Source organism: Cavia porcellus, unplaced genomic scaffold, assembly GCF_034190915.1.
Source record: "Cavia porcellus strain 051 isolate PalLab524CR breed Dunkin Hartley unplaced genomic scaffold, mCavPor4.1 scaffold_8, whole genome shotgun sequence".
Taxonomy (NCBI): domain Eukaryota; kingdom Metazoa; phylum Chordata; class Mammalia; order Rodentia; family Caviidae; genus Cavia; species Cavia porcellus.
Window position 1 is genome coordinate 63,576,372 of NW_026947491.1, and position 23,193 is coordinate 63,599,564.

The 23,193-nt window shown below is 34.4% G+C and overlaps 1 protein-coding gene across 1 annotated transcript in view; it reads right to left on the bottom strand.

Moving 5' to 3' along the window:
• Positions 1 to 23,193, bottom strand: part of Ptprr (protein tyrosine phosphatase receptor type R) — a 276,029-nt gene that overhangs the window by 120,823 nt on the left and 132,013 nt on the right. The window contains exons 3-4 of the mRNA XM_013159524.3: positions 7,821 to 7,934; positions 5,069 to 5,224 (exon numbers count right to left, since the gene is read on the bottom strand). Of these exons, the coding sequence (XP_013014978.3) occupies positions 5,069 to 5,224; positions 7,821 to 7,934 (270 nt within the window). The remainder of the gene's footprint in view (positions 1 to 5,068; positions 5,225 to 7,820; positions 7,935 to 23,193) is intronic.

Here is a 23,193-nt window from a genome sequence, read left to right on the forward strand (position 1 = left end):
TAATGTCACTATATCTTTTTATTTTCTAGACAGATGCATAGATACAAAAGTGATTTTGACATTTATTTTAAATTTATGTAAATGGTAAATTAATGTAGAATCTGAAAATACTTGATTGACAAAATGATTAGTAACCAAATATCCTGTTGGCAAGAAAATAATTGGGTTCAAGTGACAATTTTCTTTCATGTCTTTGACATCAGACGGATCATTTTTATTTCAATGTCTCTACAAACATGGCTGGAGACAAATAGAAGAGAAAACTCTTGTAGGAATGACGTTTAAATATGGAAATGGACTTGTTTTGCAGGCAACTAAATAGCATCCATTGTTTGCCACAAAAGCAAACTAAAGTCTTCAGGTAGGCAGCATAAATGTGTCAAATCTAAGTATAAAGAATTGAGCTTAAACTCATCAGAAATTTGGATTAAAAGGGGTGGTTAGGTGGGTGGAAACAGTTGTTGTGTTATGAACCTGGTTTGGTTCATTTTTCTTTTTTCTTACAGTAGGTCTATAACGCCTGTAAATTAACGTGTTTCTTTCTGCGTGAGACAAAATTGTTTTGTTTCCTTTTTCAACTAAAGCAATAATGGTGGAAGAATTATTTTTCACCCTCCCATCCTCCACCCCTGTTTAGAAAGACATGTTTTGAACCAGAACTTAGTCACTGCACTTTCTTGGTAAATAGATTTCCTTCTGAGTCATGCTACTCCTGCTGAGCACTACTATATTTGTACAGAGATCTAAAAAAACTTGATAAGGGCAGGGTAATAAAGGAAAAGGTTGTAGTTATGATCCCACAAATTAAAAGATGTTAACTCGTGGGAATCTCCAATCTAACCTCTGCATAGTGTAACCCCGGGGCCTTTTTTATTTTTTTAGAGGGCCAAAGGTTCAGTAATTCACAGACTTTGTGGCTGGCTCAGGTTAATGCCTCGGTATCATCCTTACACTGTATTTCATAGCTATAGAGCTTTCTCCATTAATTTGCAATGAAAGAAGCTGATTAATTTTCTTTTATTATGTAAAAATCTAGGCAAGCTCCTTTATAACAATGGCTTCTCTATATATCTATATGATTTAATAATTTTCTATGTATCTACATAGTACTTATATGGCTTAATATTTCCTTCCCTCTCTTTCTCCCTCCTTTATTTTCCTATCTTCTCCTTTTTCTCTTTCTTTGTCTGATTTCAAATGCTAGATAAGTTGATACAGAAATAGAGACTTTAGGAGACCTCTTTTGGGAGAGAGTAGCAATGAAATGGAAATGAGATGAGTTATTGTGTTGATTTAATTGATTTAGGCAGATAAATGAGTTGTGTCCTGCACAATGTGGCTTTGTTGGATAAATGCCTGACTTCCGCTGCATTATGCACACAGTGAACACTTGGTCGGAATGATCTAGTAAATGTTAACACTGAGGGTATATCTTCTCAGCCTTGTTTGTGTAGCTCTATAATTCAGTAAAATAACTACTAGCACTTGTTCCAAATTCGGATGAAAAATCACTCAACTCATGAATTATGTTTAATATTCATATGTTGTATCTTTTATTCTTCATAAATATTTTATGAATGTATCAGTCAATATATTTGCCTATTATTTCAAAATGGTAACATCCGCTTTTAAAATAAGATCTGTGCAACTGGAGTGATTTGCAAAGGAATAGCAAAATTAATGGTTTTTATAATTCTAAACCAGAACTTATTATTTCAATAGGTATTTAGTTCATTTAAAAAATTTGCAAATAGAAATTGAAATAATGGGTTTAATTTGATTTCCCCAGAACTTGATGTATTTGGCAGGAAGAGATATGTGTAATTTTATCTTTATAAGCATCAGGTAATAATATTAGATAATACACAAAAATATAAAAGAATATCTTATCTCTCAAGAAACTTAGATTGGAAGCACAATAAACAAACAAAAGTAGTTCTCTCTTTTGTATTTTTCTTTGTTTCCCAAGAGTCATCTCCAATTATAAAAAAAATTAAGCCTATAAAGAAACAGCAACAACAAAAATCATATCCTTCCAGGAAGGTAATTAACTTAAATTTAAGAATAGATGCTTTGAGACACCATTCATGATGTTCTATTATGCATGTGAAGACAAAGAGTCAAAGATTATTTCTTTTTTATTTTTGTTAATAAACATGTATCAAAGCAAGCTATATTTTGAGAATTAAAATATGAAACAATAAGTCAAGGTATTAGCTGTTATAAAACATCAACCACAAAAATAGGAATAAAAGTGTGGGGAAAAACTCACAGAATATCACTGATCAGTTTTAAACAATTATCCAGCAGTGTTTCCGCTGGTTCCTTTAGGTTGTATCTGTTCTAAGTTCCCCATGAAGGTTCCTGTTCACTGCAAGGGTTTTTCTACAGTTTTCTTCTGTTTTTGCATTTAGTGCTTCAGGTCAGAGGGCAATGCTCGACCCCTTCAAAGAGTGCCTGAACAAAAGATTCAGACAAGCATATACTGACCTCCCATAATGTATTATTTTGTAGGCTGAAGATCTAGATCTCTAAATTTTAGTAATTTTATGAAATATTATCACATTTTGGTCGTACATTTCCATTACTGAAATATTGATAGGTCTTATTGTCCATCTTGGACTGGAGTCTCTGTGGTGGATGATACAGGTAAGCTTCTCATCCTTTCTGAACTGGGGTGTGTTGGAGGATTCTCAGACACTTGATTTTCACCAGTTCTTTTTATATGGTAATATGACCTTGGTTTTCAAATATGAGTGACTTAATAAATTGCTGTTTTTCTAAAGGCTTCAAAGAGACATTTAAAATTAGAACAAAAAACAGAGAAGAATGCTTATATTCTCTAAACACTTATAAAAAGCAGAATAAATTAAGTCAATGTTCTTTTTAAAGTTTAAAGAAGAATTGTCTTAGACAGTATGTGCACAGGTCAGTCTTCCCATGAACAGCCTGGAGTGGGAAGGGGGTTCAGTTTGTTATTTTATGTGAGCTACTGAATGGTTGGGTGATTATGCCCATTTTGATCCCACCCTTTGCCCTCTCAAAAGAAGGGACAAAGTGGTCCCTTCTTCAGTGCTCCCATGCACGGGTGGCAACTTTATTATCATAGCTCTGTATTTGCCTTATCTGTTCATATCTTATTTGCTCTATGAGAGTATAAACTCATTGAGAGCAAGAATCATGTATTGATTTATTTGCTTATTAGTTTATACGTTTATTTTCCTGATTTTGTTAGTATCTAGCATGATGCTTAGTTGTTTGCTAACTCAGTTCTTCATTGTGCACCCAATTATACGCCAGGCAGTAAGGGAAGACATTAAAGACACACATAAAAGAACGTGTGATATGCTCTCAAGGAACTCACATAATAAACACAGACTTGAAAGCCAATATGGCACAAAAAGTGTTCGAACCAAACTCAACGGGAACACAGTGCACTGAGCATCCCTATCTGTGATGGCACAAGGGAAGGTTTTGTTGCATAGGGGACTGATCTTGCCAAATGAAAGGTATAGAGAAGGACCAACATACCCAAAAACATGGAAAGAAGAGGGAATTATGGGTGTGATGATATCTACTAAGCTTAGAACTGCTGAAACACACACGTAGAAAAGGCTCTTCAGTGGTCACAAAGTCTAGCACACAGAGGATAATATTCCCTAAGAAGAAATACTGACTTCATAGTATTTTGAAAGCTAAAGAAGAATTATACAATTAGGAAGGTAAGATTTGCATTGAGAAACATACTTTTCATGGAAAAAAAAAAAAACCCCGTGAAACATAAAGCAACAACAACAAACATACACATCCAAAGGATAGAGAGGCAGAAAATGGGGAAAATCTAGGTTCGTGGAGGTTGTTGTAAGAGTCACAGCTCAATCACATAAATTGATACACCTATCTGTGGTTTCTGACAAATTCAGCCGATTCTTGGTAGAGAATATTAGGAAAAAATCCCTTCCACTTATGCTTCACATCTACTGAATCCTTCTTGTCATATTCAGTACAACATTTTTTTTCATAGAACTAAGATTTTGTTAGCTAGTATATGTAATCTAGAGATGACTTAAAATGTGTAGGAGAATATCGTGAAAATATAACATCCATTTACTTTACAGTTAATACAACACCCAATATAGCACTCAGTGATTTTTGTGTCCATGAGAGTTCTAGAACCAATTCCTCAAAGACAGCACAGGAGGACTGCACGTTCCATTTGCCAATGCATTCACTATTCAAATTACTATTCACTATTCATATGAGGCCTACTTATGGAGGATTTCCACATATATTTGAAAAATGTAATCCATATTTCAAGTATTCAAGACAAGACTATATGATAGACCCATTTAATATATAAAGAAACTGAGGTCTAGGGCAGCTGACATTATGGGAAGACAGTCAGTTGATGATGGTAGGGGAAAATTTTTTTAAAAGTACCAAATTTAGAAAATCTTATGAAGAAAATATCTATGGTCCTTAAGGGTGGTTCCTCAGTAAAGGGCAAAACATATTTCAAATGAATTCCAAAGTGGAAAAAAGTATTTGATGACCATTTTAAGGATGGGCAATGAAGCTGGGTGTTTTGTTGAAGAAAGGCAAGGATGTTTGCTTTTTGACATGCTTGTGCAAGTAATCAACTGCCAAACGTATCTACCTAGTCCTTTAGACAAACTAGGTAAATCAAAATAAATTACAAGGATTTCAAGAAGAAAGTGTCAAAAAGTTAAATGTGAATGTGAAAAAGAATCTCCTTGAAAAATAAACATAAACGATAGCAAGAGTAGAGAAATACGACCCTTAGGCAGCCTTTTAAAATTAACTAACATACCACAAACAGCTTTCCTCTCAAAACCTCATTACCATATAATTGTAGATTACCATATTATTTTAACCCTGAAAAATTTTTTAATGAAGGGTTTTTTTTTTTGGTCTTTTTCCAATGGTCTCAGTATGCAGTTCAGGCTGGCCTTCAACTCGAACTCACAGAAATTCCCCTGCCTCAGCCTCCCAGGTGCTGGGATTACAGGCTCGCACCGTAAATGAAACATTACATGCAACAACCTACCTCAGGGGAGACTTCTGTAATTCCAAATTGGGATAAACTTTGGTGCAAAACATTGATATTAAGGGAATGCAATACTTCCTCAGCTGGCAGTGTGTCAGAAATTCCTGTTTTTCGGTTTATGGGAGACACAAATAGTTCAACACTGTTCTTCTTTTCCTAGCAAAAACAGATTATTTATATGCATTATAGAAATTTTAAGCAACTTTGGGCAACGTTTTTACCATTACTTGGGAACATTAAAGAACATCCTAGAATTCTAAAACATCAAAGAATATATCCTAGAATCCTGTAAGTCATCTTGGGGATCATGTTTGTTATTGTGATATAGAGTTAATATTACCAATACAAAGTCTAATACCTTCAAATGGTTTTCTTTCAGTTACTTGGCACTCAAAAATTTGGGATTTTATATTTTCCTGGCTATTGTTTTGTTCCCCATTGTACATTTTAATTGAAATAGACATTCAGGTGTTTCCTGAATAATTATGTTTAAAGAGGTACTTTAAAATCAACTAAAATCTGAAGTAACAGTGCAGTTATTATACATTCTGTAAGTTTTTCTTATCATTTATATGAGTGTAAAGGCTGGTTGAGCCAATGAAGATACTGCTAGATGAGCTTTGAAGTTCCATCCCTGATTTTGTTCACCTTAATACGTAGTACTTTAAAAAAATTACCTGTTAGTTGAAATACATATTTGGAAATTCCAATTTTTTTTAATGTGGAATAAAACAACTCACTCTCCACAGGTAGAGCAAAGAAATACACAGTAATATCATGATTCTTTTCCTCTTAATATGCTCCCATTAGCTCAAATGGAGATAAACTTCTTACCATTAATGGCTTATTTGTTTCATACATATTAAAAAAACATCAGGTGAAAAATACATTGAAAAATATTGTCTTTCAAAATTTTTAGTATGCACTTATAGAAGGAAATTATTGTTAGTCTTTTTCGGCCCATCTCTTATGCTAGAAAGTTTTCTTTGAATGCAGTTTATCAGAAGTTTTTCCAGCCAGAAAATGAAATATCAATGTATACTAACAACCCAGAAAAACACTTTTGTGTTATAGGAGCAACAGATAATGATGGTCAGTATTTATATTGATGTGAAAAATGTTTGTGATAATTTGCATAAGTTTATGACCTAAAAAGAAAAATGGTGCAATAGAACATGGTTTTGTGCCTCGCATGCTCTTATATTCTTTAAATCTGTTTTCTCAATTAATGCTGAAAACATTCCCACGAGATGGGTATTTTGGTTATCTCCATTTTATACATGAAGAAATGTAAGCAGCTTGCGTGTGGTCACACAGCTATGGCACGGCCATGTTGCCAAAGAAGGCTGGTCTGTTCGTCTCCAAGGCACTTGTGTTTAATCACCCTGCTCTGTTGCTTCAGATATCATACCCCTGCCTACTAAAATAACTACTATGAACAATGCTACTAACATTCTCCAAGGGGATATAGATTCCTCTTTTGGATGTCCCAAATCCTCTTTTATCCCTGCAAACAGTTATTATGCTCATTAAATCTATGTGCATAAATAATACCTATGATATTTGTGCATATAAACAAATCTAGAAATAGGCCCCAAACCTCTATTATATCTAGGTCTTCTCACTTGAACAAAGTATTCCCTGGATATAATAACATATTTTACTCTTAAAGAATATTAGAGAAAAAGCTATATTTCATCTTTGGTGATACAGAGTTAAAACTTGGGTCTATAAAAGAAAACTAATAGTACCAAAAAACTGTTAACTCACAGAATAAAAAATTTATGTGGAATAAAACAACTCATCCTTCACATGCAGAACAAAGAAGCATAAGGCAAATTCTGTCATATTGGGAAATACAGACGAGAATGCAATAGGAAGCTGAGCTCAAGCAGGGACATAGTAATTTATGGCCATATCGTCCTTTTTTGGGCTTTCAATGCAATGAAAATCAAAAAGAACTTTGAAAAAACAAAAGTTTCCAAATTCCTCTTCTCCTAAATCTTAGATAACTAGCTTCTTATAAAGGAAATATTCTCTGATTTGCATTTGCCTTTTCTCCTTTTATTCACATCTGTTTGCAAATGCAGATGGAAACATGGAGTTGGATGACATTCAGGTTCACAAACACCAAGAAAGGGGGGATAGAGAAAGGATGTGGGTGATTGAAGGCCAAAGGTGGGGTGGATCTTCCTCAGATGCTCATCCAAGCTTTGCCTTGGCCTTTGTGGACCATCAGTTCTTGCATCGCATGCGGGACGCTCTCCTTACTCAGAATCCTCTCCATTTTGCATTCAGCATCCATCGCTGCACTGACATACTTGAGGTTTTAAAATGACCCCCTGAAACAGTGCCTTACCTAATACAGAATTTCTACTTTCATTTGGAGTAATTTAAAGTAGAAACAGATTGCAAAGCAAGTATTTTGGGCCCCTTTGCTTGCACATATCAGGGTAGCCAGTCTGACCTATGACAGAATTACCAAACTTTTTTCTGTAACAGACCAGATTGTAAATACCAAGGCTTCATGGGGCAAATAATCTGTTGCAGTTATTCAATTTTGCGACCATAGATGTGAAAGCAGAAGTGGACAATATATGAATGAGTGACTTTGGCATGTTACAATAAAACTTTATTTACAAAAACAGATGCTAGATAAGTTTCAGTTTATGAGTAATAAAACTATAGCATGACCCCCTCAGTGACTTAAAAATGAGTTAAATTCTGGAAACGTGAAATGTAGCCATCTTACGATCAGGCGATTGATGTGCACTTGCTGGGGTAAGAGTCCTAAAGCTGCAGCCACTCCCTGGCGGAATATCCTAAGCAAGGTTATGTTCAGCTTGTTTACATCCATTTGCAGTGTCTGGAAAATAGAGATTAAAAAAAAAACAAGAGGTGGTTAGTTTGGTTTAGGATACTCACTTCATGACTAATAACAGCCACAACAGTTTTTGTGACTCTGATTAGTCTACACGTTGAGTAGTTAATTGAATTTTAATGGAAATTTTGATAGGGCACATTTAGTTTGTGTTCAGATGCAGTCACAGAGGGAAGGGTGATGAGTGAGTTCCGTAAGGTGCACTTTGGCAGCTTTTCTAATGCAGTGATCTGCTACTATTGCAAAACAAGCCAATGAGGTACAGTACAGTAACATACTGTCAAACTCTGATAAAAAAGTAAGTGGGGCTGGTCCTTATTCAATGCTTGAGCAAACACTAAGTTTTCAGGTTTGCTTTGGGAAAATATCAAAACATTTAGAAGTCCCTAAAATATAAACCAAATTTTAATATCAGATAGATACTTTTAAGGAAATGAAATAAAATCTTTGTGCATTTTTATCTTCTTATAATGTTTAATTCATGCATTTCTTCACAGTAAGTTATCAGTGCTATCAATAACCATTTGATGGCTGTAATGTTGTCTCTTCTCTAAAATAAGGCACACTTTTAAGTATACACTTTCTGAAAAACAGATTGGTTACACAGGTAACCTATCATAGAGTAGGAACTCTTAAATTGGACATTCTCCCAGGTTGCTTTATTTTAATTTTTTATTTTAAAGAGAAAAACGAATAAGAATGATGATACAAAATTTCAAAACAAGATAATAGGAGAATAACAATAGTTACTACATTGTATATTGTTATCGTCAAAGCACTTGCTCAGGTTACAAGATACAGGCATGCAAAAATGATCAAACAATATAAACACAAACCTTTCTTTTCAATAAACTAATAGAAAGTAGTAGGATAACTTTTTAAAGTTTCTTGTGTTTATTTCTTGATTTATCCTTTTCTCTTCATTCTTTTCTTCTTTCCCCCACCCTAGTTTCTCTTTCCTATTGAACAATTTCTTCCCATTTCACAATATTATTGGACATTTTGGATCTTATTTGTTTTTTCAGCTTCTTATACTGGGGAGACAATATGATGTTTACACATGTGAGTCTGATTTAGTCAACTTATGAGTATGACAGTTGCATCCATTTATTTATAAAAGTCTCAAATTTACCCTTCTTTATAGCTGAGTAGGACTCCATTGTATAAGAATACCACATCTTTTTAATCCATTACTCAGTTGATGAGCATTTGGGTTGTTTCCAAGAGTTAGCTATTACAAATTGTGCTGCTATGAACATGGGTCCATATGTGCTGCTGTGGTGTGTTTTCAGTTCTTCTGGTAAAAACACCCACCAGGGGAATATCTGAGTTGAATAGGACCAATCTATCTTAGTTTTTTGAGGAATCTCCACACAGATTCTCCGAGTGGTTGCAACAGTTTGCTTTCCCACCAACAATGGAGAATGGTTCCTTATCCCCACAGCCCTGGAAGCATTTGTTACTGGCTGATTTGTTGATGAGAGTCATTCTTTCTGGGCTGAAATGGAATCTCAGTGTTGTTTTAATTTGCATCTTGAATGACCAATGATGTTGAACATTTTTTCATATATTTATTTTCAATTTGTATTTCTTCATCTGAGGAGTGTGTCTTCATCTCAGATGCCCATTTTTAGATTGGGTCATTGAATTTTGGAGGCCTGACTTTTTTCAATTCTTTATATGTTTTAGATAGAAGTCTCTTGTCTGATGCACAATTGGCTAAAAATTTTCCCACTCTGTCGGTTTTCTTTTCACTTTGTTGGTGATTTGATGTGCAAAAGCTTTTTAATAAAATGAAATCCCAATTGTTGATTCTTTGAAGCATTTCTTGTGTGGTCTGGATTTTGTTCATGAATGCTCTGCATACACTTTTGTCTGCAAGATTTTGACCTACTTTGTGTTCCAGCAGATTTAGTGTTTCTCTTTTATAATATTTAGACCTTTGATCCATTTTAATTTTTGTTTAGTGCATGGTTATAGACACGGGGCTAGTGTTAGTCTTCAGTATGTAGAAAGCCAGTTTTTCCAGCATTATTTATTAAAGAGGCTATCTTTTTTTCCAGTGAATATGTTTGGCCTCTTTGTCAAAAATAAGGTGGTGATGTGTGTTTGTAGTTGTCTTTTCATCAGTTGTCACTGATCCTCGGGTCTGGTATTTTTTTCATTACCATGCTGATTATATCATAGTGGCTTTATAGTATAACTTCAAGTCAGGAATTTTCACGCCTCCTACCTTGCCTTTGTTATCCAGAATTGCTTTTGCTATTCTAGGTTTCTTCTGGTTCCAAAAGAATTTTAGGAATATTTTCTCTAGTTCTGTGACATATGCTAATGGTATTTTGATACGGATTGCGTTAAATCTGTATAACAATTTTGGGAGTGTGTCCTACCTTGTTTTAAAAGGGGAACGATACTGCTCTGAGAATTTATGGTCTTGATGGGAAATAATACATCCTGGATACATAGGGTTGGTATAAAATAAGTGGCTAAAACCCAACCAAATGTTGAATGTGACAAGAGTCAGAAGTTTGGGAAAGAAAAATAGGTGTAACGGTTCATAGTTAAAGTGGAAGGTCCTGCTATGTTTCCATGCTGCATTTCCATTTTAAAGTCTTTGAATGCTTGCATAGGGGCGGGACTCTGATGCTTGGTCATGTTAGTGACTGGACCTGGTCTCCTAGAGAAATAGTGAGATCAGGAAAATGGCATAACCACTGAGAAGCTACCTAACAGCTTGACAGGCAACCAGCAGCTTCTGGCAAAGGCAAAGAAGAATTGTGCCAGAAGGAGATTGACAAATGACATTAATATCATTGGTAATACCTTTTAATAAATATTTATTTATTTTACTTAGTGTAAAGCAAAGAAACTTGTTTCAGAGCTCTAGAGGCTAGAAATCCGAGTTAGATGTCAACAGGACCATGTCACCATATAAATCTGTAGGGCTGAATGCTCCACTGATTCTGGCTTCTTTTACCAACAGTTCTTGATATTGTTGGATTGCACAGGACTCACGCCAGTCTGCTCCTGCCATCACATGGCCATCTGTTTGGGTTCCAGATTTCTATTTTTTTTTTGTTTTGTCTTTTTAAAATAGAGGCTCACTATGCAGTTCGGACTGGCCTTGAGCTCACTTTGTAGCCCAAAATGGCCTTGAACTCGCAACAGCCCTCCTGCCTCAGCCTCCTGAGTGCTGGAATTACAGGTGTATGCCACTGCACCCGGCTCAATATTTCCTTTTTTATATGGCCCATCATGTTTAATTAGGAGCTCACCCTATTCCAATATGAGCTCATTTTAACTAAATATACCTTCAAAAAAACTATTTTCAAATAAGATCACATTCTCAGGTGCTTAGGGATGAGAACTTCAACAAGAGAGGCCACCATTTAACCAAAAAAGGAAAAAAGTCAGAATCACAAGAAAAGAACTATTAGAGCCAGACAAGTGACTAAAAATGTCAGTACTGCATGTGCTTTTCTTTAGGCTCTGAATCAAAACAGATTGTAAGCTGAGTCTCTGACTGGAGAGCTGTTGGGAAGGCCAGATAAGCCCATTACAGAAGCATAAGTCTGAGAGATTGGAGGGTTTTTTACAACTTACCATGGATAAAGGCAATAACAGTGTCTGCATGAGCCAGAAGGAGAGGTAGATGAATTCAGACACAATTTACAAGGGACCTTCTGTTCCTGATGCATTTGCCCACAAGGCATAGCAATTACTTTTGGACATTGGTAAGTGATTTCTGTCTCAGTATCATGTGACCCTCTTTTTCCAGAGAATAAATCTATATTAGAAGAAGCTCATCTAGTAAATTATATAATTCACAAGTGTTTGTCTGTTATTACCTGCACTTTTTATAGCCTAAAATGTTTTTGATAGAGAAGAACATAATTTAATATGGAAAATAAAATTTGAACTAAATCTTGAAGAACCAGTAAAATTCTGAAATGCAGTGATAAGGAAAAACTGCATCCTAGTTTTAACACAATTTGTGTATTACATGGCAACCCAGGAAATTAGAAAAACTCAGCACACTGGTAACTTCCTCTCCTTCAGTGACTTGCTTTCTACTTTGCCAACCTGGAAAAGCTGCCATTAGACAGGGACACTGTATAAAGTCTGTCAACTCCCTTTTTCTGTAAGACCAAAAATGTTTTCCTTGGTTGGTTTCCCTAAGATAAAGCCCTGGCAACGGGCCATTGACTTCTAGCTTACTAACAGTGTTTGTCAGGCAGGATGAACAGGCAGGCACTGCCCTAGTCCCTAGGGGTGACATTTGGAGCCTATTGTCTATGCTGGGACCTGAGAGTTAAGGGGATTGGATATAAACTTGAGAACTCAACTCCCAGGGCCACAATTAACTGAGGTTTGTAACTGTGGAAACAGTATTAAAGTCTCAGATTGAAATGCTAAATGGGAAGTGAGAAAGAAAATCAAGATTAAAATCCCCTCAAAAAGGCAACTTTGCAAAAATGTAAAAGCCGTGCATTTGAAACAGAAGTCAGACTACCTAAATGAAGAAGTGCATTGAATTAATTAGTGAAATAGAAGTCATCTGGCTCAAAACATTTGAATAATTTGCCCGTTTTCTGCCTGCCTGGATTGATTCCATAGTATAAGCATGAATGTCTGTTTCAACATATAATAATATAATATAATATAATATAATATAATATAATATATACATACACTATATTTAAAAGCCTGAAATGTACAATTAGAGTAAAAAGAGAATTTTGGATAAAATGAGATTTTTCTTTCAGAAGAGATAAAGTATGATTTCCTATAATTAATGGATATATTCCACCTGTTTCATTTTGAATAGATGCTAGAAACACACAGCTTCTCCTTATAGTACTCTGTGAAATCACAACAGTGATTGATAGAATACAGATTTCCCAGGCGATAATAAGTTCACAGCTTTGAAGTTACAACACAGCGGTGAGAGATTATATTTTAGTATGAATTTAGAAAACCACTTGATCACTTTTGTCATTGAAGGAAGATTTGATTTAAGATTTTAATTTCAAATAGATGCTGTTTCCAAATGCAATTCCTGAGTCACTTCACAGCAGTAAATAATGCAAATAAACACATATACTATATTGTGGATCTGGAAAGTCCTCTAGTGTTGGTGACTTGGTTTCCTGCTTCGTCCCTTTCAGTGACATTAATAGGACTTGGTAAACCCTTCAAGAATGTAGCAGTTGGTGGGAGGAAGTTAAATAATCAGAGTTTGGCCCTTAAAGGAGATATAGGAGCACTGAACTTTTTAATTTCCTTGACTCCTGGCTGTGATGAGGTGACATGCTCCTGTCGTGATACAATGCCTTTTCACTGGTCCTAAAACAACAGACCAACCAACCATGGGCTGAAATCAGAAAATGGGGAGCAAGATAGAATTTTTCTCTTTATATGCTGATATTCTCAAGTATTTGTTACAGCATCAGAAAGCTAACACAATATTCAAGTACTGTGCAATATTCTTATTTATGTTGTAAATATATAAACATACAAAATAAATTATATTGAAATTCAAGGATTTCACATCTAAATTTATTGAACTTTTGCCTTATTAAAGGATTCCTGAGTCAATTCCCTATTGTACTGTCTCACAAAGGAAATAACACTTTGTAACAAGAATTTCTTTGGTCACCAGAATGTCCACTAAACAATTAAAGCCTCTGGACATTAGACATAAATTAGATAGATGGCACTGATTAAAATATTGAACTTGGGGTTAAGCAGTGAAATTATGTGTAAATTGTATGTGATTGGCTTTTAACCATTTATTTTAAAAGGATGGTTGAATTACTTTGCCTGAGAAGGAAGTACTTAGTCACTTCTTGATTTAATTAGTGTGTTCTATAATTTGGTCATACCCAGAAAGAGAACATATCCATATCCAATGGCCCAGTTAGGGAAGGAGGGAAAGTGGCCATCTGGGATGTGAGGCGCTGTCTTCGCATCCCCTGAGATAAGTTTTGTCTTGATTACCAACAGTTTCCTTAATCATCAAAGCCTGTGGAGAGGAATCCACCCACTTGTTTCTGATGTGTTCTTTTTGCTACCCAGAACCTCTAACTCCATCACTGGCCAAGCAGCCTTCCTGTTTTCAGTTTAGGAATTGGGTTCGCAAGTGATAGAAAACCCTGACCTCTCAGAGAAATGTCATATTGTCACCTGTTACCTTTTTACAACTCTGTATTTGCCATCTGTTATCCCTTACAAACCAATGATTTTCTTCCTTTTGGAGGGGAAGATACTGGAAATCAAACTCAAGACCTCACACTTGCCAGGCAAGCAAAGTGCCACTGAGCTAAATCCCCCTAATGATTTTCATTTATAAATTTTACGTTCCTACTTTTCTTAGGGTCTTAGATCTCTCTACCTGAATGTTCCACTTTAACCTCAGGATTACTCAAACTGAATCTACTTTCCTCTCTCCATTTACAATCACATTTTTCTGTACTTTCTGTAAGATTAGGTATCATACTAGGGAGTCACCTTGACTCTTCTTTATCTTCCAATTCTATCATCATGACATACAATTGATAATCAAGGACTGTCTACTCTACCATCTTGTTATCTCTTGAATATTGAACCCACCTTCTCCTTAAATATTTTCACTGTGTTATTTCAAATGCTGCATCTTAGTGTGTTCTAATGGGTTGTCATTCTTCTGTGGTGTATTAGTCACTTTTCCATTCTTGAAACTCAATATCTGATATTTTTGCCTTAGAGGAGGAGAGGTTTCTTTTGGCTCATGGTTAGAATCTCTGGTCAGCTACTCCAAGGTAGAAACTGTATGTTGGAAGGTCCTGAGCAGAGAAAGCTGCCTATGTCCCAGTGAATAGGAGACAGACAATGAAGCAAGGAGGGTAGAAAAGGAGATCTGTTCCTTCCAGGTCCTGTTCCCACTGAACCACCTCTTCAGCCATTCCTCACCACACTCTGTTATTGAACTCATTAGTGGATGAATCCAATGATACATATAGTGCCCCCAAGATCCATTGCCTTTTACAAGTCTCACTTCCAAGCACATGAGTATTGGGGAACATTCTAGATGTAAACTGTAACATACAGTCTTTAATTGATTATTCATAAAACTATCTGTATTTATAAATTAATATGAAGCATGATCAAAATATGTAGCAAATATTTAAATTAAAAATAATTTATTATAATAAAAATACATTCCCACTAATTTGCCTCAAAATACTTTACCTTCCTTTGAACCCATTTATCCAGTCATTTTTGCCACTTTCTGAAGCAGTACTGTAAGTTCTTTTTCCTGAGCATCCTTATATGATGTGATTAAAAATACAATGAATGCTGCTGGCTGTCATTCAATAGAAAGGCAGGTTTGTAAAATTATAGTGTTTCCTCATCCACCGTATTCCCTGCATCTGGCATCACGAAACTTCTGGCACTACCCCAAACCAAAATGACTATGAAAAGTAGACATCTTTAATAAATTCAGGACATCAAGGCAGTCAAAATAATGCAACTAAAGATATTCATGAAAGAGAACTTCCAGAACTGCTTCAAAAAGTGGCAAGAAGGATGGGATAAGGGAAGAGAGGAAAAGTGTTGTCAGGAAGATTAATGCAATGTGCCTTTTAAAAGTTTTTTATGATATAAACATTCATCAATTTTTATCACACTTCCTATACTTAAACTTTTGTCTCTCAAGAAATTTAGAAAGAATTTATTAATTTCTGTTATGAAAAATGAGAAAATATGTATCTCTTTCCATCAATTCTTACGATTACCACCCAGGTTTTATCACTTTATGTTTATATTGTTATGTTTTGGGATAATTACATTATATTCTATTTAGTGAAGACTGCTCATAATTCTCCATCATGAATATAAGTGAAAGTAAATTGCCATATTTTCAGTCACAGTAGTTAAGGTTGAGTAGGCCTTCTCTTCTCTATTGCCTCTCTCTACTCACAGGATGGGTCCAACTATACTAAAAATCATAAAACTACACAGAAAGCATGAATCTGAGCTCTCAAATTAATGCATCAAATAGAGGGCCCATCCAACAACTGGTATTACCCAATGACATGAGTTAAAAGTAAACTTTTATTGTCTTAAGCCCCTAAGATTTGAGGTTCTGTTAGCCTTATGCTGACCACAGTGGTCCCTCAGTATTCATGGATGATTGGTTCCCAGGCCTTCCCAGGATGCAAAATCTGCAGATACTTAAATGGGACAATATTTGCGCATAGCCTAGGTAAATCCTCCTAATAACTTTAAAGCACTTCTAGATTTCTTATTACCTAATGTAGTATAAATGGTATGTTAGTAGTTGTCATAGCACATTGTTTAGGAAATAGTGACAAGAAAAGAGTGTGTGCATGTTTAATATAAGTACTTTTTTTTCAGTTTTTTTCATTCAGTTGTTCTGTGGTTGACTGAAACCTACTGGCATGGCAGGCCAATTGTATTCTGCAGTTATAATTTCTACAGTTCTATACTATTCGTTCATATTCAAGTGGATTCAATATTCACACAGTTAGCTTCTTTGCTTTTTTAGCAATATGTCATCATTCCTGAATTCTTTATTTTGATGTACCTCTTATTTAGCTGCATGTCATTATTTACTGCTTCCAAGGAAGGTTCATGAGTGCTCTATTTCCCAAGGCTCTGAATGTTTGAGATTGTATTTATGGTGCTTTTAACAATAAATAACAGCTTGGCTGGATATTAAATTCTTGATTCAATCTCTATTTTTACTTTTTGCCTTTGAACTCTGCTGCTTTTATTCCAGTACCTCTTGGCAATGAAAGTTGCTGTGAAAAATACCTTGGCCTGAGGCTAGCCTGTCTTGTAGACAACTTGCAAAAGTTACAGAAAAATCTGTCTGTAATCTCACAGGAATCTTTATCTTTCAAGTTAAATTGCAACATGATTTTCTTGATTAGTTCCTGCAATGAGGTGCTATTGAAATTTATGGATTCTAAATTCTATTTCAAAAATATTTTCTTATTCTATACATTTGAATGATTTTTTGTTCTAAATATTTTGGTCTCATCTTTTGAACACCAATTAGGTATGTGTCCTTCTATATTTTGAGTATCAATTCTACTTTGGTTTCTAATGCAGTTTCAATTTCTTCAAATGATTTTATTATTATTTTGATTTGTGTCTTGATTTGAGTTTACTCCTCAGGACTGTCCTAGACAGGTGATCTATTCAATTAAACAAACTCAAAAGCAGAGGCCTAGACTCTAAACAAGAATGAACTCTTGTTTTAAACAGGAAGCTATTCAAAACTTTTGCTTAAAATTTCTTAGTTTTTATATCTTTTTAAGTAATTTTTTCAGAGTTCTGCTTTCACTTTCTCTCAAAATTCTCCAATGATATTCTATCTTATTTAGAGTTAAATTCAATTATGTGGGCCGACTTTCTCAGCATCTTGTTCGCTCTGAACCACATGTCCTACCCTCCTCCAGACACATGGTCTTTTCTCTAGTTCTTCAACAGCTCTGCTCTGCTTATAACCTGGATAGTCACCTGCCTATTGCTTGGCGATGTGTTCAGCCTTAGGAGAATAGTGGCTCTCCTGGCCTTTTGGCTTTCATTTTAAATGTTAACTCCTCAAAGAAGGCATCCTACCCCATTCATTCTCTATCATAATCACTCTGATTTCTTTCTTTTACAGCATCTATCACTATCTGACAGCTTCTTATTTATTTATGTTTTAATTTTTCATTTCTCTGTAGGAAAGTATCAGTTCTGTTGGTGTCTGGTTCTCTGATATCTCTATTGGGTATTAGTGCCTGGCATGTAGAAGGTGTTTAATAAATCTTTGAGAAATGAAGAATACACAAATCATTATGATCAACCTTGTGCGGTTACCATGTGAAAGAGATTGAGTAACATATTAAGCTTCCAAAAGTTTACAAAAATCAAGGTTCTGCTCTTGAGGTTATGTTCACGTTATGTAACTCATTCATGATACTTAATTACTTAAAAGTACCTGGAGTTGATTTGGCATAATTTATATTTGTCTTTTTAAAAAATTAATTTTATTGGTATATTTTAGGTAGATACAATGACAGCATTCATCAAAGGGAATTTGTATGTGTACATATTACGTACTGGCTTTGTTTTTCCTTATTTCCCTCCTCTACTGTCAGCACTTCTTCCTCTCCTTATTTACAAAAGCTTTGTTGCTATTTTCCTTCTATTTTCTTTTTTTCATTTCCTTTCTTCTTTCCCCTTCCTTCTCCCCTTGTTCCCTTTCCCTATATTTGACTTGAAATTACTTTCTATCTGATACATTGGCTAGTGTACCATTTAACAAATGAAAAAAAAAAAAAAACCTCAGAAGTTGATCTTATCAACTTCTTAAAAACCACTTCTAATAGGTAAAATCAGTGTAAGGCTTCTGAGTTGTGTGCTATATAGGTTGCAAGTAAACTTAGATTGAACCAGAGTTAATGTCTATGTTTTGTAACTAGAGAATTTTAAAATTTATCTTTCTAGTTATTAAATGTAGTTTGTAGATTTAGAAACTACCTTGAATTAGAAAAAGGAAATACTGTTCATAAATTGTTCATACAATCTTCTTGTGTTAAAGTTGTTTTTGCTTTCTGGGACATAGTTTACATCATAATATACATATTCATATGTGAATATATTACATGTCCTTATACATATCATACAAGCACTTATCAATTTTGGTGTGATGGCATACCTATCAAATTTTTACAAGTTTATTCTCATGATTTTAGGAGGAAATACTCCCAGTCTTTCTTTTATTTTGTTTGGTAGCTACTCCAATACAGTAACATTCATGGTTTCCTTCCCTTCCACCATTCATGGTGTCTCCTCAGTGGAAGAAAGGGAACCGTGTGATTCCCGGATTAGGAATATGATACTGAGGCATGTGAAGTTCGATGCTTCACTTTCACAATCTACCTGTCTGTGAACTCATAATCTGGTCAACTCTTTGCTAGTGGTAAAGTAAAATGTAAACTGTAGTTCTGCTATGATGGACCTGTGTTGCTTATGACTTACAGAAAAATCTGCCTATGAAGAAGATAACCGCCATGGAAGAATATCATTGACACGCTCCTAGGCCATGCTTCCAGCAGATCTCCAGCAGGAAAACTGAAATTTTGATTTTCATGGCTTGTTCCCTCTTGTCTTTTTCAGGCAAAGAGGAGAGAGGTGCTAGCTCTTGATCCACTGAAACACAGACACAGATCACCATAAACTCAGACATTACTCGCTTTCTAAAAAAAGACTCTATGATTTTTTTCTTAGTTTAGTTTTAACACAGATATCTTATGAGGCAGAAGAATCCAAAGAAAATCAAGATACATATGGTGTTATCGAAATCAGTGGAAGAGAATTTTCAAGAGGTTTGTCAGTGCAGCAAAACGCACTGGTTAAAAAACTGTGGAGGAAGAAGCTGTTGGATTTGCTCATGAGGGAGAAACTGGTGGCCTCTAAGTAGTGATTCTCAAAATTCAGCTTGTGACCCTTTGGGAGGCCTGGTGAGTGCTCCTTGGAACTCAGATGAAAGTACAAAGCTGTTGTGTAGTAGTAAAGTCCTTTGGGTTGTCTGCAGATGTCCGGTGAAGGATCATTTTGAAGGGTTAGTACAGTTTGACACTAGTAAACTAAAGTTAGTGTGTGATTAGTATATGTTGATACTTCTAAAAGGTGACAAGGAAAAAAGTGACGTATAATGAAGAAATAGGCAGAACGTCAAGAACAAAATGATGAAAAAATTAGCATGGTGAACAGAGAGAAAATGCTTTTTCTAGATGATAAGCACTTTGAACTTTATATAACAGTGACAAGGTCTCAGATAGCTGACTCTTTTTTTGTAAGAACCCTACACTAGTGGTGGCTACCATTTTTTAATACATTAGATAACAATATTATTAGTTTTTGGCAAGAATAATACCATAAAACATTTTAAAGACATAATACCAACTTTGTATGCTTCTCATTGTTCAGTTGTAGTTATGAGTTATGAAATCAGCTGGTCAGCTAATTAATTAAAACAATTCATGAATGAGATAAATGAATGCTTGTGGCGACTGCAAAAAGGTTTCCGAATTTCTTCTTTAGAAAAGATAAGACCTTGTAGATAAGAGCAATATTTAAGAGTTCCTTGAACTTTGTGTTCACGCATTTAAAAGTTTTTACCTATTCTTTTTCTAAAATGCTAAGGGTATGGGAAAACTTAACAAAAGTATGTTTTTGTATGTTTGGAAGTTTCAGGTAGGTGAGGAAATAGTAAAAAACAAACCACTACCCTACAAAATAATAGATAAGAACGTAGGCTAGCAAGATGGACTTGACTTCAAACTTGGGATGTGTGGTCAAATAATCAACTCTTTAAACCTCAGTTTCTCCTTCAAATGATGACAACTACATTCTTTGTTACAAGAATAATTTGTATAGTCATAGAGCTATATGTCACTAGCTATAAAACAGTTTAAATGGACCAAAACAAATACTCAGTAAACTTTGCTTAAAGCCATGTATATTATCTACATATTGGTGATGAAAACAATTAATTTAGTGGCCTGCTTTTTTGGATATTCAGAACAAAGGAAAAATGTTTAAGCTTGCTACTAAACTTTGTTTAGCAACTTTGTTATTAAATGAACGTCTTCATCTTATTTACTGGAATAGAACATGTCAAGACACTAAGAAGTGGCCTCTGGATTTGCAGGTTTACATTTACTAAATTTTCTGTCTATTAAGGAGCTTTAACAAAAAGTCACAAGAAATCTAGGTCATAGGGAAAAGTAATGCTCAAAACAATTTAGTTTTGCTAAAGTGAGTACATTCTATTTTTAGAGAAAATATGTTTTTAAAGTTGAGGGTCAGAATGGCATACTTCAAGGAAGTTTTTTTTTTTTTTTAAATTTCGGAATCTATGCTTCCTTTAGTGTCTACCCTGTCTCGTCGGACAAAGGTTACTGGGAACATTAGATCCAAAGATCCAAATTCCAAAGTGTGCAGATATTTCTTATATATATTGATTTGAATTTGTGCTCATCTTTTTTCCTTCCACTATGCATTAAATATAAATAATTAAATAAAGTCAATTTTAGCAAACTAGGTTACTCATTTGAAAAAAATCTTTATAACCTAGATTTTGCTCATTTCATTTATTTCTCTTCTCTGTTTTTAATATTATCTTTTAATTAGTGTCCTCTTTCAGAGTCCTTAATAACGTTCTTATAAGAGATCTTCTTTTCTTCAAAGACTCCAAAAATTAGGCAATTAAAAGAACTTTCATAGACAATGTTTTGAAAACTTCAAACTATAAAATTGGAGTAAGACTTCATCCTTACGATAAGATATATATATAAATATATAATATGGTATATATTATATATTTATATATATATTTATATATGTTTCTTTGTTTTTATTTTAAAAACAAAAAAGATAAAAATGATATGAAACTTCAAAAAATAGGAAATTAATACTAGTTAATATATTGCATATTGTTAGCTTGAAAGTAGCTGCTCATATTACAAGATTTAGGGATTAAATGATTAAATAGACAATGAAAACACAAACTGTTCTTTTTGATGAACTAACAGATTAGTAGTATACTTATATATTTACACACACACATAAGTAAAAGATTATATATACTGAAAAAGAACATGATGTCTTGTCTCCTTTTCACTATCCCAGTTGTTCTTTCATTTCAAGCACTTTCTTTCTCTTTCCTTTTCATATATCTATTATACATTTTTGAATCTTATTTGCTCTTTGTTTTATTTACACTAGGGAGACCATATGATACTTACACATGTGAGACTGACTTACTTCACTTATGAGTATGGTCTCAAGTTGCATCCATTTACCTGTAAAAGCCTCAACTTTATCCTTCTTTATAGCTGATTAATGCTTCATTGTATAAAAATACCCCATCCTTTTTGTCCATTCCTCGACTGAGGGAAATTTGAGGTGATTCTAAGATTTAGTTATTAGAAATTGTGCTGCTATAAACATGGATGTACATATATTGCCGTGGCATGATGTTTTCAAAAATTCTGGGAAAATACCTAGAAGGGGAATAGCTGGATCAAATAGATCCCTAACCCCAGTTTTTTGAGGAAACTTCACACTGATTTCCCCAGTGGTTGCACCAGTCTACATTCCCAGTAAATGGTGCTGGAAAGATTGGCTTTCCACATATTGAAGATTAAAACTAGACTCGTCTACTACCATGTACTAAAGTCAAAATGGATCAAAGATCTAAATATTAAAAACAGAAATATTAAATCTACAGCAAAACAGGGTAGGTAGAAATCTTGCAGACACAGTAGTAAGCAAAGAGTTAATGAACAAAATGCAAGATGCATGGGAAGTACTTCCCAGAAGGGATCTCTTCTTATTAAAAAGATTTTCATATGAAAAGAAATCACCAACAGAGTGAAAAGAAAACCCACAAAATTGGAAAAAACTGTAGCAAACTGTCCCTCAGACAAATGACTTAGATCTAGAACATATAAAGAATTAAATAACATCAGACCCCCCAAATTCAAAGACCCAATCCAAAAAAGTTATCTAAGATGAATATGCATTTCTCAGATGAAGAAATCAAGCGGCTAATAAATATATGAAGAAGTGTTGAATATCATAGTCATTCGAGAAATGCAAATTAAAACAACACTGAAGTTTCATCTCACTCCAGAAAGAATGGATGTCACAGGAAAGGTATTTTTTAAGAATCATGAAATGGTGAAAGTTTTGATTTCTCTAAGTACGCCTTAACTGGAGGAGATAAACTTCAATAAATTTTAAAATAATATTCTAAAAGACATTCTTACATTTTGTAATTTTGTATTTATCTTTACTTGCAAAACTATTTTAATAAAAATTGCAAACATAGATAGATGAAACAGAAGAAAATAGAAGTTTTATACAAATTTCCTTGGAGACAGGAGAAAAAATATCACGATTTAACCATGACTGGGTATTATCCTGGGTACAGTAAACAAATATAATAGCAAGTCATTTGCTTTTAACAGAGTCTTTAAGTCTTGTTATTTCATGTTGGCACCAAGAGAAATTTCTACCTTCATCTCTAATTATGCTTCTTATTTTGTGCTGAATGTTATTTTTCTGTTAGCTTATTCTCTGTGTTCTCTTTCAGTCTCCCTAAGAGGCTGCTCCCTCCCTTCCTGCACTGTTTCTTATGCTTCAAGGAGAAATAAATAGCTCCCAAAACTTGCAC